The sequence below is a fragment of the Macrotis lagotis genome, chromosome 2, assembly GCF_037893015.1.
Source record: "Macrotis lagotis isolate mMagLag1 chromosome 2, bilby.v1.9.chrom.fasta, whole genome shotgun sequence".
In the NCBI taxonomy this organism is placed as follows: domain Eukaryota; kingdom Metazoa; phylum Chordata; class Mammalia; order Peramelemorphia; family Peramelidae; genus Macrotis; species Macrotis lagotis.
In genome coordinates, this window is record NC_133659.1 from 160853577 (window position 1) to 160870197 (window position 16621).

The following is a 16621-nucleotide window of genomic DNA, read 5'->3' on the forward strand; positions in this document are numbered from 1 at the left end:
TCAGAGTATGTTGGTGGGCAAATCACCTCCCTAACCTAAGCCTTAGTTTCCTTACCTGTAAAATGAAGGTGTTTAATTAGATGAGTCCTAAGGCCTTTCTACCTTTAAAAAGCTTCAACTCTAAATAAGACATAGGGTGAAAGTGGCATGTTCCCCAGAGTACAAAGGGGCATATATGTGTGGCAGCCTCAAGGGGAGCTTGCCTTATCTGCCCTTTCCCAGGATAAAATCTGTCCAGAGTAGAATTTTCCTGGCATGGTGGTTTCAGAACACAGGGACTGGGCTCTGTAAAAGAGTAGCCAGTAAGAGAAATAGTTGAAGGAATTCTGTCCTGGGCCCCTCACCGAATAGATGGCCTTCATAACTCTGGTGGCAGTAGACACACTGGCAGTGTCATCCTCACGGTCAGGGTGTAGGGTAAGTGGCTCACGGTTCACTGTTTCCACCTTGATGTCCAGTTTTCTCAGAGTCACATCCTTTCGGCCTAGAGTAAAAGGGAAGGTGGACCACCATTAGCTGAAGTCAGTCCCTGGCATCTTCTGCTTCATTTTTCCATCCTCACGCCTATTCCTAGGAAAGGGTCTTGTGGAATCAGAATAGGAGGGGAGCACCCTCAGTTAACTTAGAAATCATACTCACTTCCTTTTCGGCGTCTATAGAGGAAGAAGACAAGGGCAGTGAAGAAGAGGATGAGGAGGATTCCTGCACCGATTGTAGCCCCGGCGATGATGCCCACAGGAAGGACTTCTGCAGAACAAGGGGGTGGGGAGAAAATGTTTAAGTCATACTGGAGTGAGAATAAAGGGTTATATCTGGGCTGAAGGTTTATTTTGGAATCAGGGTCAAGGACTAAACTTGGGGAGGAGGATTCAGTTTGGGGGTTAGGCTTGGGGTTATAGTTTTGATGAGTGTTCAGTCTGACAACAGAGTTAGGGTTAAATTTGGAATTATAGTTCAATTGAGAACTGAATTTAGGACTCAATCTGGACTTAAGAAAATTTTGAAAGTTGCCACAAATAACTTTCAAATTATGTTTATGTTTAAATTTAGAACCGGCATTGGGGTTGCAGAGCTGACAAACTTGTGGCCTGCCTTTAACAAGTCAAGTAGAGGCCAAACCAAATTAAAATGTAATTGGGAAACATTTAACAAAATAAATAAAAATACAACACAAAGAGAATAATGTTAATTAGTGGTTTTCTAAGTCAATATGCTGTATGCTGTGCAGGAATCCATTTTTATTTCAATTTATAGCACCACTGGTTTGGTTTATATTAAAGTTTAACATAAGATTAGTACAGGTTGAAACTGGGTTTAGGACTGGGTTAAAATTTGAACTGGGCTTTGGTATGGTTCTAAGATTAGGGTTAGAGATGAAACTAAGTGTGATCTGGTACTAGAGTTAGATTGGCTGCCAAACAGAATACAACAGAAATAAACTACTGCCTAGTTTGTACAAAGCACTGTCCTAGGTGCTGATGATGCAAATTTTAGATGAGATATATTCCCTGCCCTTATGGAGTTTACAATCCATCAAGAGAATTAGTTACCAAAGTATAGTGGAAAGTAAATTCCTTGAGGAAAGGGAATGCTTCAGTCTTGTCCATCACAGGCCCCTTCCCTTCAGTAGGGGTTCAAAGAATGTTTAATGATTAACAGGATCCTCAAGGATCTGAAGGATTCTCATGAGGAATAGGGATTAGAGTCTGCCTCAAAAATGGAACTAGGAATAACACATGGACTATGGAGAGACAGAATTTAGTTCAATATAGGTAAAACACTTCTGAATACTTGGACCTCCTCATCTATAAGATGAAAGTTTCTGAGCTAAAATTTCTTGAGATCTAGTCTAGAACTGCCCTTAGGCAGCTGTTTGTTGATTCAACTGAGGTGACTGGAGGTGTCTACAATTCACTCTGACCAAACCTCAGGCCCTGGAGGTCTTGTCTTTTCTGAGATTTTTTCAAGTTATTTTAGGAGGACAACTGCTTTACCCTTTTATTTTTTCTGCTCTACATTCATTTTGTTATGATTTTCTGTTTGTGGAGGAAATCTAGAGAGTTTGGAAATTTCTGATTTATTCACCACCTTCCCAGAAGGCTATACCTACCACACCTTTGTATTAGTTTCTAGGCCTGGATTAGTCATTTATTCTATTCCTTCTTTTCATCTGCCAGCAAGGTTAGACCACTTTTTTTCTTTTGGACTTTTGCAAGGCAATGAGGTTAAGTGACTTGTCCAAGGTCGCTCAAGTAAATGTTAAGTGCCTGAAGTAATATTTAAACTGAGATCCTCCTTACTCCAGGACTGGTGCTCTATCCAATGTGCTATCTAACTGCCCCTAGACCACTCTTCTTTAAGACAGCTACATATCCGTTTGTCTATCCACCCCTATTCTTTGTAGGCACTGAGCATCTATGTAGTAAACAGTTAATAAATGCTTGTAGCCTGATTGACCCCCAACCAATACCTAGGGAATAACCCCCCCCCCCCAAAGACCATTAGTACTTAGCTCCAGATCTGAGAATGAATCTGGAAACTCTGTCTCCCTCACTCTTACTCTTCTTAGGAATTACATTTCCTTTCAGATCTTGTCTAAGAGTCCTTTTATTCCAAAAGTCTTCCTTGATGTATCCCTCCTCCTTGATCACACTGGGATGTTCCTGCATAGGCATTTTTAAATGTCCTTGTCAATGTGTCCCTTCATGTGATCTCAAGTGACTTTTTAAATGGAGTGAACTATTTTCTCTATCACAATAGGAGCTCCTGGAATGAGAGACCAAGTCTTTGTCATCCCTTAGGGAAGGACCCTTTCTATTTATCTCATGGCATTAAAGAGAGGACTGCCACCAGGGGAGAGAAAGGTCTGGAGCTTGTGCCTTATGAAGACAGGTTGGAGGACTAGGGATGTTTTATGTAGAAAAGAGTAATCTCATGGACATGATAGCTGTCTTTAAATGTCTCTGAAGGATTATAATATGATAGAGGGATTAGATTGGCTCTGTGGGGTCTAGAGAGCAGAAAGGACTAGAAGCAGTGGAAGCAAAGAGGCAGCTATATAAACAATTAATTATCCCAAAGTGGTATAAACTGCCTTGTTTATACGAGTGGGATAATAGCAAGTTGGACATTTTGAGCAATACTGAACATCTTTGAATAATTCCATCCATTGGAGACTGGATGATCTTGGGGGGGTGTAGCAGAGGATTTGGGACAGTATTGAATTACATGACTGCTGACATCTCTCACATTGAAATTCTGTGCTTTCACAACAAGGAGATCTTGGATGGGGTGTTTATATTCAATCAATCAATAATTAATATACATTTATTAAGTACCTACTATGTGCTAAGTTTTATGCTGAGCACTTTCTCCCTCAAAATCTTGCCTACCTACCCATCCTGATTCTAAATCTGTAATTCAGGATCTTGAGCAATTATTTTCCTCTTTCCCATAGAACCAATTGTTATTTATTTCTGTTTGTCCAAAATACCAGCATCCTCATCTCATCCTGAGATAAGGTATATAGGACATTCCCCTGTTAAGACCTTCCTGTACTCCCACTGGCATTAATCATTTTGTTTCTCCTGTTTGCAACTTAGAGCAGAAGAAGATGGTGGCTGAATACTGCTATATGTACAGCTTCTGGAGAGAAATACCTGGGTCCTGCCTCACCTCTCCACCCTCCCCTCCCTTTCTTTTCTTACCTTTCTCCTCTAATGTGATAATGGCTGTGCCTGGCCCAAAGCTATTCCAGGCTGTGCAGTTGTAGTGGGTCTGAAAGTCTGCCTCCATGACATTGTTGATGGTCAGGGTGGAAAGTACCCCGCTGCCCGAATTGGTCCTCTCCACAGTGTACCTCTCCAGAGTTCCCACTTCCAGGAAATTCTCCTTCCAGGCCCAAGCCTAGGAAAGTGAAAAGGAGAACAGAAGTCAAGATATGTACCACTAGCCTTTTCTGCTTCATATCCTCATCCCCTGAATCCCCATTCTATTGAGAGTTAAAATATTTAATCCAAATTCAGATAAAATGTAATCTTCCAACTAACCATAAACCCAACACTGATCCTGAAATGAATCTCAATTAGCTTAGCATTACACTTAAACATAGCATTATTGTTGCTTAGTCATTTTCAGTTCTGTCCCAACTCTTTTTGATCCCATTAAGGTTTTCCTGGCAGATACTGGAGTAATTTGCCATTTATTTCAACTCATTTTACAGATTGAGGAAAGTAAGGCCAATAGAACTGAGTGGCTTATCCAGGGTCACCCAGCTCATATCTATCTGAGGCTGATTTGAAGTTGTTTCCCTAACTCCAGGCCCTGTGCTCTATCCATTGTGCCACCTGGCTGCCCCACTTAGCATTAACACTTACTGCAAACCAGTAAAAATCTTCACTCTAGTAACCTTAGCCTCAACCTAACTTTAACCTAATCAACTTTTAACCCTGACCCAATACTAACCTTAGGGTCAATTAGCCACAACTTCAAATATAGCTTTAACCTCCATTCCCCATTTTAACTAGATATAATTAACCTTACCCCTGATTTCTATCTTAACCACCAATTCAAAAATTTAAACGACTCTAGACTAAATTACCATTTAAGACCCATACTTAGATTAGAACAGGTCAGTCCAAGAGCATTAGCCTCCAATACCACCACCCTCATGCTCCCTAGTCCAGAATCATCTCTTCCACTTCCTGGGAGACCAGGATTGGGGTTATGTTAACTGCTAGGATCTGGCTCTTTTCCAGGGATAAATCCTTCTGGATGTGCAAAGGAACATCCCCCCTGGGAGCCTATCATTCCTGCAGCCCAGGCTGCTGTGGTAATGAAGTGTCCCCGTGCAGCCCTGGAGTTAGCCAAATGGTCATTAAATGTGATGAGGGGTTTGACGGTTAATGGTCACGGAAGGAATTAATGGCTCAGAGTGAGGGGGAGGGGCATAGGGAAGCAGAAGAGGGTTGGTTGAGATGGAGAATAGAGTAGCAAGAAAGGCAGGAGAGTAGGAGGTAAAAGGGGCAAGATACTAAAAGCAAAAGGGACAAGAGAGGAAGAGGAAAGAATGAAAAAAATGAAATGGAAGTTATTAGGTTGAAAACTTAAGGAAAAGCTGAAACAAGAAGGACAGAAAAGGGCAAAGGAGGAGAAATTGGGGGAGGGAAGAAGAGTTGTAGAAAGGTAAGGAATAAATTGAGTGCTGAGCCTCTTTTTTCTGGCAGAAGGTTCCAACCAATTTCTCCAGTACTCACAATTCGGTCGGGGGGTGGTGTGCTCCCAATGAAACATTCTACTTTGCCACCATCCCCACGAACAGCATATTGTACAGCCTCACTGGAGATGATGGGGGGCCCTGTGAGACAGAGAGACCAGGGAAAAGAGATGCATCTGCACTCCTTGTGCTTCAGTCCCAAGTTCCCCCTACACCCCCTCATATCCAATGCTTAGCTCACCATTCACAAACAGTGCCACTTCTCGCTCAGCCACACCAATACGAGGCACAATGGCCCTGCAGGTATAGATGCCCGCATCTGCCTGGGTTACTGACTTCAGGTAAAGCTGGTTACTGTTGCTTAAGACCTGGTCAGAGAGAGAATCTTAGGAATGGGGCCAGGATACCTATTTTTCTTGAGCAATTCAAGGCTCCACACAGCATCAGAAGGAAAGTAGGAAAGGGAACTGGTGAACCCAGAGCTGCCAGATCAGTTGAGTTATGGGAGAGCGAACAATTCTCTTTCTTTTGGTTAGGATAAATTTCTAACCTCCTGCAGTTTACCCATGCCAGAGTTTCTTGATCCAATCAGGCAAGAGGTTTTTCCTTGTATCTGACCAAAATCCCCCTTGCGGCAATTTACATTCAATCTCTCAGATGTGATCCCCTCACTTCCTCTAAGGTGAAACACACCAATTATTTTCATCTTCCCCCCAAAGAACCAATTAGTATTTATTTTTGTTCTTCCAAGACACTAGTATCTTCATCATCCTGAAATAAGATATCCAGGATATGCCCCAATCCAGACCTTCCCTTTTTCCTTCTTTGACTGGCACCAATTATTTTGTTCCTCCTGTTGCCATTGGCCAAGCCCAGCTACTCTCTGGGGTTCTCTCCCATACTCCACAAAATATTTCTATAAAAGTTCAAGTTTTTCAAAGCACTTTACATCTATTACAAATTACATTTGATCCTCCCTATAAAAATACTATTGTCTACATTCGTATAAGAATTTGAGTGGTGAAATGACTTGCCCATTGTCAAATAGCTAGTAAGTGTCTAAGGCAAGATTCTAACACAAGTCTTCTAGATTCCAAGTCTAGTATATGATCACTATGTAAAACTTCTTTTCCTTGGTCCAAAATTTAAGGTGTGTGGTAAGTACTCTCTACACCAACACATACATTTCAATCCTGAGCTCTCCTGGATAGTCAGTAAGGGGTGTTACCATGTTGGAGTCCTTCTTGGTCCAGGTGAGGGTAAGAGGAGGATTGCCAGCCCACACACATGTGATGGTCACATCAGAACCGATATCTGTGGTTGTGGGTTTGGGGTCAACCACAATCCGGGGGGCAACTGAAGTGGAAAGGAAGAGATTGTTAGGGGACCCATTTCATCAGGGTATAACTTCTCACACCAACTAACTTAATTTCTCTTGTCCCGCTCATTCTTTTTCCGAGATTCTATTGTTTTTCATTTTCACTTAAATCTTTCCCCAGTCCCTCCTTCTTTCAAATATCCTGGAGAGAGGAAAGAAGTGAGAGAAGAAATCAAAAATGAGAGTTGAACTCCTTTGTCCTTTTCCTCTTTCTTTTTCTAAGGCCATCTCTATTCAGGAAATGATTTCAAATCACATCCAAGATCCACTAGCTTTCAGGCTTCTTGGCTACCCTATCATGGCCCATTCTCATTGTTCCCAAACCACTTACAGTGGACATCCACCAGTGTGCTGACATTGGTGCTGCCAACATCATTGTGGACTTCGCAGGATACAGGTTCCGTAAAAAAGGAGTAGTCAACTTTTGTCTCATAGCGACTCTCATGAGCATCTTCAATCAGAATCCCACCCTTGGCCCACCTGGGGGACAAAAGAAAAAGGGGATCAGATTCCTAGAGACCATACTCTCCAGCCAGACTGTTCATAAATGTCCCTCTCTGTTCCTGTCTCCACCCCCAGGGCCCTCCCCATCTCCTCCTCTCTTGCCTATCCCCTGATCTTTATTTCTAAAACATGTTCTCCCTGAACCCACTTCCCTTTTAGTACCTACTCCAAGCTCTCTCCCTATCCCATCACCTGTAGCCTTGGATTTCAGGGTTAGCTGTGGCCTGGCAGGTGAAGACGACTCGTTCTCCTTCCTGCACAGTCTGAGGTTGGATAGACAGGGTCACAGTGGGTGGGTCTACATAATAGTATAGAGGAAGGAAGTGAGGATTAGTCAAATCTGAGAGGAAGCCTTCCTATCCTTCTTCCCATATCCCCCATTTCCTGCCCTCCCCACACACACTAGGACAGACACATAAGGCAGGAAAATGAGGAACCAAGATTCAAAATTTATCAATTGCATTGAAAAAATTACCTTCCTTACCTTTCTTACCAAGGGATTGGTGTTCTCATGGTCTTTAGGGGATTGAAAATAAAGATGCAATCTTAAAAGTCCATGAGTAAAAAGGTAGTAAATTCATTAGGGTATTTCTAGTCCAACATATCATATACACACATGCATACCCCTGCCTCCATTTTACAGATGAAGAAAGTGAGGCTTAAAAATATTAAATAAATAACTCAAGGAGAGGGACTATCTCTTATGTTAATAATACATCTCTCCTGGGTATGTATGCTGCAGACAGTAAGTAAATGTTAATTGGCAGTGGAATGAATTTGTTGAAGCAGAAGGAATCCTGGATTAGGAGTTAGTAGATATAGGTTCAAATCCCAGCTTTGCTACCCGAGCAAGTTATTTGAATTGAGGAGAGATAATATATGTATATATGTATGTATATGTATATACATACATATATAATACACATATATATGTAGGCCTTATTTTTACCATCTAAAAATATAGGATTGGATTAGAAGATTTCAAAAGGGCCTTTAAAATTCTAAATTCTATGATTCTGTATAAAGTTCAAGATCTATTGGGTGCAATTACACATCTATGTCACTAGACGGTGATGTTGCTTCAATCAGAGTTATGGTCACTCCTCACTTAAAACAAGGTTAATCTTCCAGCTCCTGTTGCTATCCCCCCACCTTGGATCTCAGAGCAGGGCTGATTATTCTCCCAAACTGGTCCAAAAACATTTTCCTTCTTTCTTTGTCCCCAAGGAGGAATTCTAATGGTGGAATAATCTCCAAAGATAAGGAGTTTCCCCTTCCCTGGAAGTTTTCAAGTACAGAGTAGATGACCACTTGCCAAGGATGCTGCAGAGGGTTTATCTGCTCAGGTAGGGGTTGGAATTGATGGCCTTTGAGGCATCTTTCAGTTCTGAGATTCTGTCATTCTAGGTAGAGCAGTCATCCACGGCAGGCCTTTGCCTAACCTGCTCAGAAGAAATTATTTTATAGGGCCATGATTCTCATGCTTCACTCTTCATTTTTCCCAATTGTGCTTTTAGAGTTAAATGGAGGTCAGAGATCTAGTTTAAACCCTTCATTTTACAGGTGAAGAAAAGTGACTTATTTGTTCAAGGTCACAATAATAAAAACAAGGTAATAATAACAAGGAAGAAGAAAAAGAAGAAAGACAAGAAGAGAGGAGATAAGAAGATGAAGGAGGAGAAGCAGAAGCAGAAGCAGAAGCAGAAGAAGTGGAAGCAGAAGAAGCAGAAGCAGAAGCAGCAGCAGCAGCAGCAGCAGCAGCAGCAGAAGAAGAAGAAGAAGAAGAAGAAGAAGAAGAAGAAGAAGAAAGAAAGAAAGAAGGAATGAAAAAAGAAGAGGAAGCCAAATTAGAATTTATACAGAACTTTAAGATTTACAAAATGCTTTAAACAGATTAACTCAATTGATTCTCACAATAACCCTAGGAAGTAGAAGTTATTATTCAATCATTTTAGAGATGAGGAAACTAAGGCAGATAAATGTTAAATGACTTGCTCAGTGTTCCACAGCTAACAAATGAGGCACAATTTCTATTCAGGCCTTTTCAATGCCAACTCTGGATTCTATATACCTATCTACCTAGGGATTTAAACTCTCATATTCTGATTCTATCCAGAACTTTTTCTACTATCTTATATTTTCTCTATAAATAGCATTCCTGTCCCTCACATTCCCGAGACTCAAGCCATCCCTATGTTGCCCAGACTCACGATGTACGTTGAGTTCGATAGAAGTCTCCTTCCCACCAGGGATGGCTTCATTGGTGCTTCGGCAGGTGAAGACACGTCCAATGTCCAAATCGGTGGGGTAGATAAGTAGTTGACTAATTGTGGTCTCCCTCTTTCCATCTTTTAGTACCTCCTGATGATGGGGTTGGGGTATTGGGAGAAAGGGAAAAAATCAAATTAAGATAAGAATAACCCATCCATCTCATTAGAAATTAAAGAATTATAAGTTGAGCATTCTAGGGAAAAGGGAACATAGGACTCTACCCCTAAAAACTTGTTCTGCTGCTAGGGTCTTAGTTTCAATCCAGGATTCTTTGGCATGAAATTTCACCTTCTCCATGAAGCCTTCCATGCCCTTCCTCAAACCAGAGTGAGATCTCCTTCCTTGGAACTTCAGGAGCCCTTACAGTCTGTACTGCTCACTTGGTTCTTAGTATATTGCCTGATAGGGTTTTTTTCCCATGAATCTTATCTCCCCAAAGAGACAATAAATTCCTTGATGGTAGGCATAGCCTCATTTTCTTGTGTAGCCTTTCATGGTGCTAAGCAAAGTCCTGGTATTCATTCATTCAACATCTACTGTATACCGAGTATTGTCCTAGGATCTAGGAAAAGCAAAGTTTAAATACTATTTCATCCTTGTCCTTGGGACGTTTACAATCTAACAGGTGGATATTTATAAATAATACAAATATGAATTATTATGTGCAAATGCATCAGAGATGCAAATTATCATAAGAAATTTTAGGGGGGGAAGTAGGGATGTTATAGACTGAAGGATCAGAGAAGATTGCTTGGAGGAGTTGGCATTTGAATTGAGTTTCAAAGGATGGAAAGGAATTCAAAATGTGGAGAGGGGAGAGAGAAAGAGAGAGAGAGAGAGAGAGAGAGAGAGAGAGAGAGAGAGAGAGAGAGAGAGAGAGAGAGAGAGAATTTTCTGATAGGGATTGATCTGAACAAAGTCACTAAGGTGGAAGAATGTTTGAGAGGTGTGAGGGTCAAACACACTTTTCCAGTTTAACTTCAGTATAGAAAATTATAAGATAAACCTAGAAATACAAGATAAGTGCATTCTATGGAGATAAAAAGGAGTTCTGTAAATACTTTCTTACTGTTTAGTTTTTAGGTTTTTTTGTTTTTTGTTTTTTTTTGGCAAGGCAGTGGGGTTAAGTAGCTTACTCAAGGCCACACAGCTAGGTAATTAAGTGTCTGAGGCTGGATTTGAACTAAGGTACTCCTGACTCCAGGGCTGGTGCTCTATCCACTGTGCCACCTAGCCACCCCCCCTTTCTTGCTGCTTAACCTCAATTGATCATTGGGATGGGATCAGAAAATGAGAAGAGTGAGATGGGGTCTGATCAAGTCATTTTTTTTTTAATGGGGGCAGAGAGATAGGGTAATATGCCTTGTAAAATAATTAAGTTGAGACTAGGACCAAGATTTGGTTGAAGGTATGCACTGGATCCCTTTTTGTTTAGTCAGGTACAGCTCTTTGGGGTTTTCTTGGCAGAGATACTGGAGTGGTTTGTCATTTCCTCCTTCAGCTCATTTTACAGATGAGGAAACTAAGGCAAATAGGGTAAAATGACTTGTATAGGATCACATAGTTAGAAAGTACTTGAGGTTGGATTTGAACACTCAAAGATGAGTCTTCCTGGCTCCAGGTTTGGCAATTTACCCATTGTGTCCCCTAGCTGCCCACTCTGAAACTCAGGTTAGACCAAAACCAAATCCAGGCCAAGTATGAAAGGTGACCCTGTGACTCAGGGTAGGTAGGTAAGCTGGGGCTTAGAACCTCACCGTTGTAGTCATAGCACCTTCCTGCTGGGTCCCATCCCGGAACCAAACGATGGTGGCAGCAGGTTTGGCACTGCAAGCTCGACATGTCAAGTTGTAGGGTGTCCCTGCCCGGAGCAGGATGACAGGACCCCCATCAATTGTAGGATCCTCTGGGGGGACTGTGGAGGAAGAGAAAAACAACTTCAGTCAGAGAAGTGGTGGATGGGGGTAGCTATATGGGGGAAAGTCCCCCTGAGTCACTTCCCTTCCCCATGCCATTTAATCCACTCAGTGCCTCTGAAGCATCTCTCTCCCTACAAGGTTTTAAAAACTGTGAGTCCTGGTCTGTTTTGTCCCTGGTGTGGCCATGATACCTCATAGCTTCCTTTCAGATTTTAGGCCTGTGTGTGGGAAGTTCAGAGATAGAAAGGCAAGAAAGGGGATCCTAAAGTATAAGGAGGTAAAGGAAGATTGGAGGATGAAGAAAGAATGAATATCTGTATTTTCTTATCTCATATCTGCCTTAACCATTCATGGCATATTTGCTTGGAAGGTAGTGAATTGTGATGGATAGAATGTTGGACCTAAAGGTACTGAATCCTAACTTGGATTCAGTTCCCTGATACTAGCTGTGTGATCAAGGACAAGTCCCTTAAACTCTAAGCCTAAATCTTTCCATTTGTTAAATGGGGATTATAGTACATATTACCCATTTTACAGGGATTGGTGAGATTATCAAATGAGACAATGTATATAATGAAGTTTGGAAACTATAAGAGGGCTACATAAATGTCTATTTATTATTGGTCGTTAATTGTGAAAAGGAAAGAGGATTAGGCCTATGGCTTTCAGACTGGACCCTGAAATGATAGTGTGCTGGTCTCTCCTAGGATCATGGTCTAAATGTGACAGTACTCAGCAGGAAGAGGTGTACTTAAACTAATAGTCAGTAAATCAAAATGCTTGCCCCAGCTGCTATGTTTGATAATTTCACCCCTCTGAGCTAAATGTAAAAAACAAAACAGAGAGAGAGAGAAGAAGAAGAAGAAGAAGAAGAAGAAGAAGAAGAAGAAGAAGAAGAAGAAGAAGAAGAAGAAGAAGAAGAAGAAGAAGATGAGGGGGGAGGGGAGGGGAGGGGGGAAGAGAAGAAGAGAAGAGGAGAAGGAGAGATAATTTGTGATTCATATAGGAAACTTCCCAGGTGAGGAAACTCCTTTTACCAAGTTCTCTGTAACTTCCAACCTTAGTTTTGCTTATAGCAGAGGTATCAAACATGTGACCAAGTGTAGTCCACAGTATTCCAGAGTATGCCAGATTAAAATGTAATAGGAAATATTTAACAAAATAAATAAAAATATTATAGATATGTTTGTTGTTCAGTCATGTCTGATTCTTTGTGATTCTGTAGACAAAAAAATACTGTCCATGGTGTTTTCTTTGCAAAAATACTGGAGTAGTTTGTCATTTCCTTCTCCAGTGGTTTGAGGCAAAGAGGTTAAGTGACTTGCCCAGGGTCACACAGCTGGTAAGTGACTACAGCTCCATGTAAACACAGGTCTTCCTGAATACAGATCCAGAGCTCTAATCACTGAGCCACCTTGCTGCCTCAAAACTTAAACAATACATTTTTAAAAAGTTAATATGTGGCCCAGAGAGTTCCTTATGAATGGCTTAGAAGAGATTGTTTCTATTTGAGTTTGATAGTACTGACCTAGATCATTGAGAGGTTAAGTAACTTGTCCTGGTTCACACAGCCAAGGATATGACTGAAACAGGTCTAGAACCCAAGAAGGTCTTCCCAATTATAAAATGGGAACAATAATACCTCATGGGGCAGCTGGGTGGTACAATGGACAGAGCACTGACCAGGAAGATCTGAGTTCAAGTGCAACCTCAGATACTCATTAACTGTGTGACCCTGTGCAAATCACTCTGCCCCCCACCCCCAAAAAACAAAAACAATACCTTCCCTACTTACTTTATAAAGTTGTAAACAAAATTAATCTTAAAGTTCTATGTAAGTATAAACTAATAGTTGGCATTAATATGAATTTAAGATTTTCAGAGTTTATATACATTGTCTTATTTGATCTTAACAACCTTTTTCACAGCTCAATGACAGTAAAAGGCTCTAAGGACGAATTTGGTTAGTCTGAAAAAAGACAAGAGGCATAAAGTGGTAGGGAAATATATGTGTGTATGTAATGACTGGGAGTGGGGTGGGTGAAGAGGCATTCCTCTGAAGAAGAAACAAGAAAATGAAGATTGTCTGAATTTTGTTCAAACTGACTATTCTCTTTTCCTCTTTACAAAAGGGTACTCACTCGGACCCTGGCTGAAAAGAATCTCATCTTTTCTCCAAATTCCCCAGTTAGGGAAATGAATGCTACCTTATCACTTGAAGTTCCCTGTCTTTAATTAGTTGAAAATTCCTTTTTCTTCCATGCATTCAGTATCACTTCTTATAAATTTTGCCAGAATGAAAAACTTCATTAATAATGACCCCATAATACGAACACTATTAATAACTCATATTCATGTGGTTTTAAGGTTTGTAAAACACTTTACACCCTATATCTTTTCTCATTTTGTCCTAGTTCAGTTTGTAGTTGCTATCATTGTGTCCATTTTACAGGTGAGGAAACTGAGATTCATGGAAGTTAAGTAATTTGCCTATGGTCACATGGCAAATTAATGTCTAAGGAATCCTTGCTTTTGTGATTGTTGTTCCCCACCCCTTCCCATACCTGAAATGAATTCCCTCCTCTCCTCTATCCTGGAAACTTTCTCTTCCCTCAAGATGCAGTTAAGCACCACTTCCTATAGGAAACCTTCCTTGATCTCCTCAATAACTAGTTCCCTTTCTCCCAAACTGCCATGTATTAATTACTTTGCATTTATTCTCTTTATATTCATCTTGTATATACACTTATATGTATTCTTGTTGTGTCATGTTTTTAGGTTATTTGTCCTTCAGTCTCAAAGATGACATCATGAGGGTGATGACTTGACTTGCAAAGTCACCAGCCTCTTTCTTATAGGAGTCTAGTGATAAGACAAAGATCAAAAGAAATGGAGATGGCTCAGGATGGGGTGACCTTGGTCTTTCCAAATTAATATCTTAGAATGTAAACTCCTTGAAAATAGGACTTATTTCATTCTTTGTATTTGTATCCCCAGCACCTAGTACAATGTCCAGCAAGTAGGTGCTTATTAAAAAAAAAAAGCCTATTGACTAATTAATGGAGAGATTTCAACCTAGGTCTTCCTGGCTCAAAGCCCAGGATTTAACACTTATTTCTGCCATGTCAACATGATTCAACCAGTTCCTCTTGTACAAAACTTAGGTATTACTCTGGGCTCCTTTCTCAATCATCTTACATGTTAAAAAAAATTCTATCTTTTCTACTTCAGCAATGTCTCTGGTATCTATCCTCTTCTCTATTTTTAATTAACATTTGGTTTATAAGACCAAAGGCAGAGAGCTGGAAGGACCTTTGAAGGCAGTCTAGTCCAACTTTTTTCAGATGGGGTAAATGATTCCCAGAGAAGTCATGTGATTGATCCAAGGGCATACTAGTAGTAGGCTCAAAGATAATATTTTAACCCAGGTCCTCTGACTCCAGGGTCTGCATAGTTTACTTTGCACGATATCTTTTTAAAATCACAATCATTTCCAAATATATGTCTCCCTAAATTCCTCATCTGAAAAATCTTCACTTTTTACAGTGATAAAGGAAAAAAAGAGAAAAACAACTTTCAATAAAACCAAAGAACACATTGACCATATTTGACAGTATAAACAATCCCTCATGCCCATATTCCTTCATCTCTTCAATAAAGAAAGACAAGAAATATGTTTTTCTCAACTCTTCTTTCAGACCAAGCTTAGCCATGATAATCACACTGTTCCAATTTATATTTTGCTACTTTTACTGTTTATATTCTTGTAGTCATGTATATTGTTTTTCTGGCTCTGCTTACTTTACTTTGCATCAGATCATAAAAATCTTTCAATGTTTCTCTCAGTCTTTCATGGTGACTGATTCTTACAGTGCAGTAATATTCTTTTACATTCATCTAATTCAATTTTATATAACCATTCTGATCAATCTTTACTTTGTTTGAAGTTATTTGCTATCACAAAAAGCACCACAATTAATATTCTGGTATATATAGGATTTTTTTTCTATCTTAGCTCTGGGATTTCTGGGTGAAAAATTATGGTGGCTTCAATCACTTTATTAACACAATTCCAAATTGTTTTCCAGAATGACTGGATCAATTCATCATTTCACCAAGTCTGTATTTTTGGGTTTGTATTCCTTAAGGTTCTCCAAAATTGACTATTTCCATCTTTTGTAATTTTTGCCAATTTCAGGGTGAAACCTTGAATTTGCATTTCTCTTATTAGTGATGTGAACAAATCTTTCTTGTAAATGTGTTATTGGTGTGCAATTCATTAGAGAACTATTTGCTCATATTCTTCGATCACATTCATAAGGAAATTAATATAAATACATATATATAAATATAAATCTGTGTCAATTAATTATATAACTAGGATGTCAGATCTGTATCTAGTTGCCAAATTCTCTTTTTATGTTAGTTACATTCATGATTTATAAAAACATTTCACTTCCATGTAATCAAATCTCAGCTATCTATTTTCTCTTCTGTGATTTCCTTTCTCTATTGTTTAGGTAAGAATTCTCTTTTTCCCTCAGCCATATTTGTGAAAGTTAACTCTGGGGCAGCTAGGTGGCACAGTGGATAGAGCACTGGCCCTGGAATCAAGAGTATTTGAGTTCAAATCCAGCCTCAGACACTTAATAATTACCTAGCTGTGTGGCCTTGGGCAAGTCATTTAACCCCATTGCCTTGCTAAAAAAAAAAGGAAGTTAACTTTATCTATTTCTCCAATTTTTATGTGCTTTTTTATATTTAAGTCTAATATACATTTGAAAATTATTGTGCTATTTTGATGGTGTAATTTGCTGGTTTAAATTTATTTATTTATTTTTTTTGCTAAGCTGCTTTTCAGTTTTCCCAATGGTTCTTGTGAAGTAGAAAGTCCTTCCCCAAGTAGGGATGTTCTCAGGTTTATCATACTTTAAGTTATTATATTTAATAATATCTGATTTTCCTTATCTAGCTTTTTATCTGCATTTCTAATTTAATAATGTCTATAGCATTTATAGAGTGCTTTGAGACATTTGTAGAGTGCTTTTGGTTTTTGCAAGGCAATGGGGTTAAGTGACTTGTCCAAAGACACACAGCTAGGTAATTATTAAGTGTCTGAGGCTGGATTTGAACTCAGGTCCTCCTGCCCTCAGGCCCTCTATAGAATTCTTTGAGGGTTGCAAAGAGCTTTAAAAATGTCATCTCATTTAATCCTCATTATAATCTTGGGTGATAAGTATTATTATTTCCATTTTACACTGGAGAAAATGTGAGGTTGAGTGACTTAAAGTCACATTGGTAATAAATGTTTGAGGCAGTATCTGAATTCAGATT

At 39.7% G+C, this 16621-nt stretch overlaps 1 protein-coding gene across 3 annotated transcripts in view; it reads right to left on the reverse strand.

Annotated features, from left to right (window-relative positions):
- Nucleotides 1–16621, reverse strand: part of KIRREL1 (kirre like nephrin family adhesion molecule 1) — a 164412-nt gene that overhangs the window by 1632 nt on the left and 146159 nt on the right. For all 3 annotated transcript variants that reach the window (XM_074223139.1, XM_074223138.1, XM_074223137.1), the window contains exons 4-13: nt 11126–11283; nt 9308–9458; nt 7290–7395; nt 6925–7073; nt 6444–6571; nt 5457–5583; nt 5256–5356; nt 3708–3906; nt 640–747; nt 345–484 (exon numbers count right to left, since the gene is read on the reverse strand). In XM_074223139.1, the coding sequence (XP_074079240.1) occupies nt 345–484; nt 640–747; nt 3708–3906; nt 5256–5356; nt 5457–5583; nt 6444–6571; nt 6925–7073; nt 7290–7395; nt 9308–9458; nt 11126–11283 (1367 nt within the window). The remainder of the gene's footprint in view (nt 1–344; nt 485–639; nt 748–3707; nt 3907–5255; nt 5357–5456; nt 5584–6443; nt 6572–6924; nt 7074–7289; nt 7396–9307; nt 9459–11125; nt 11284–16621) is intronic.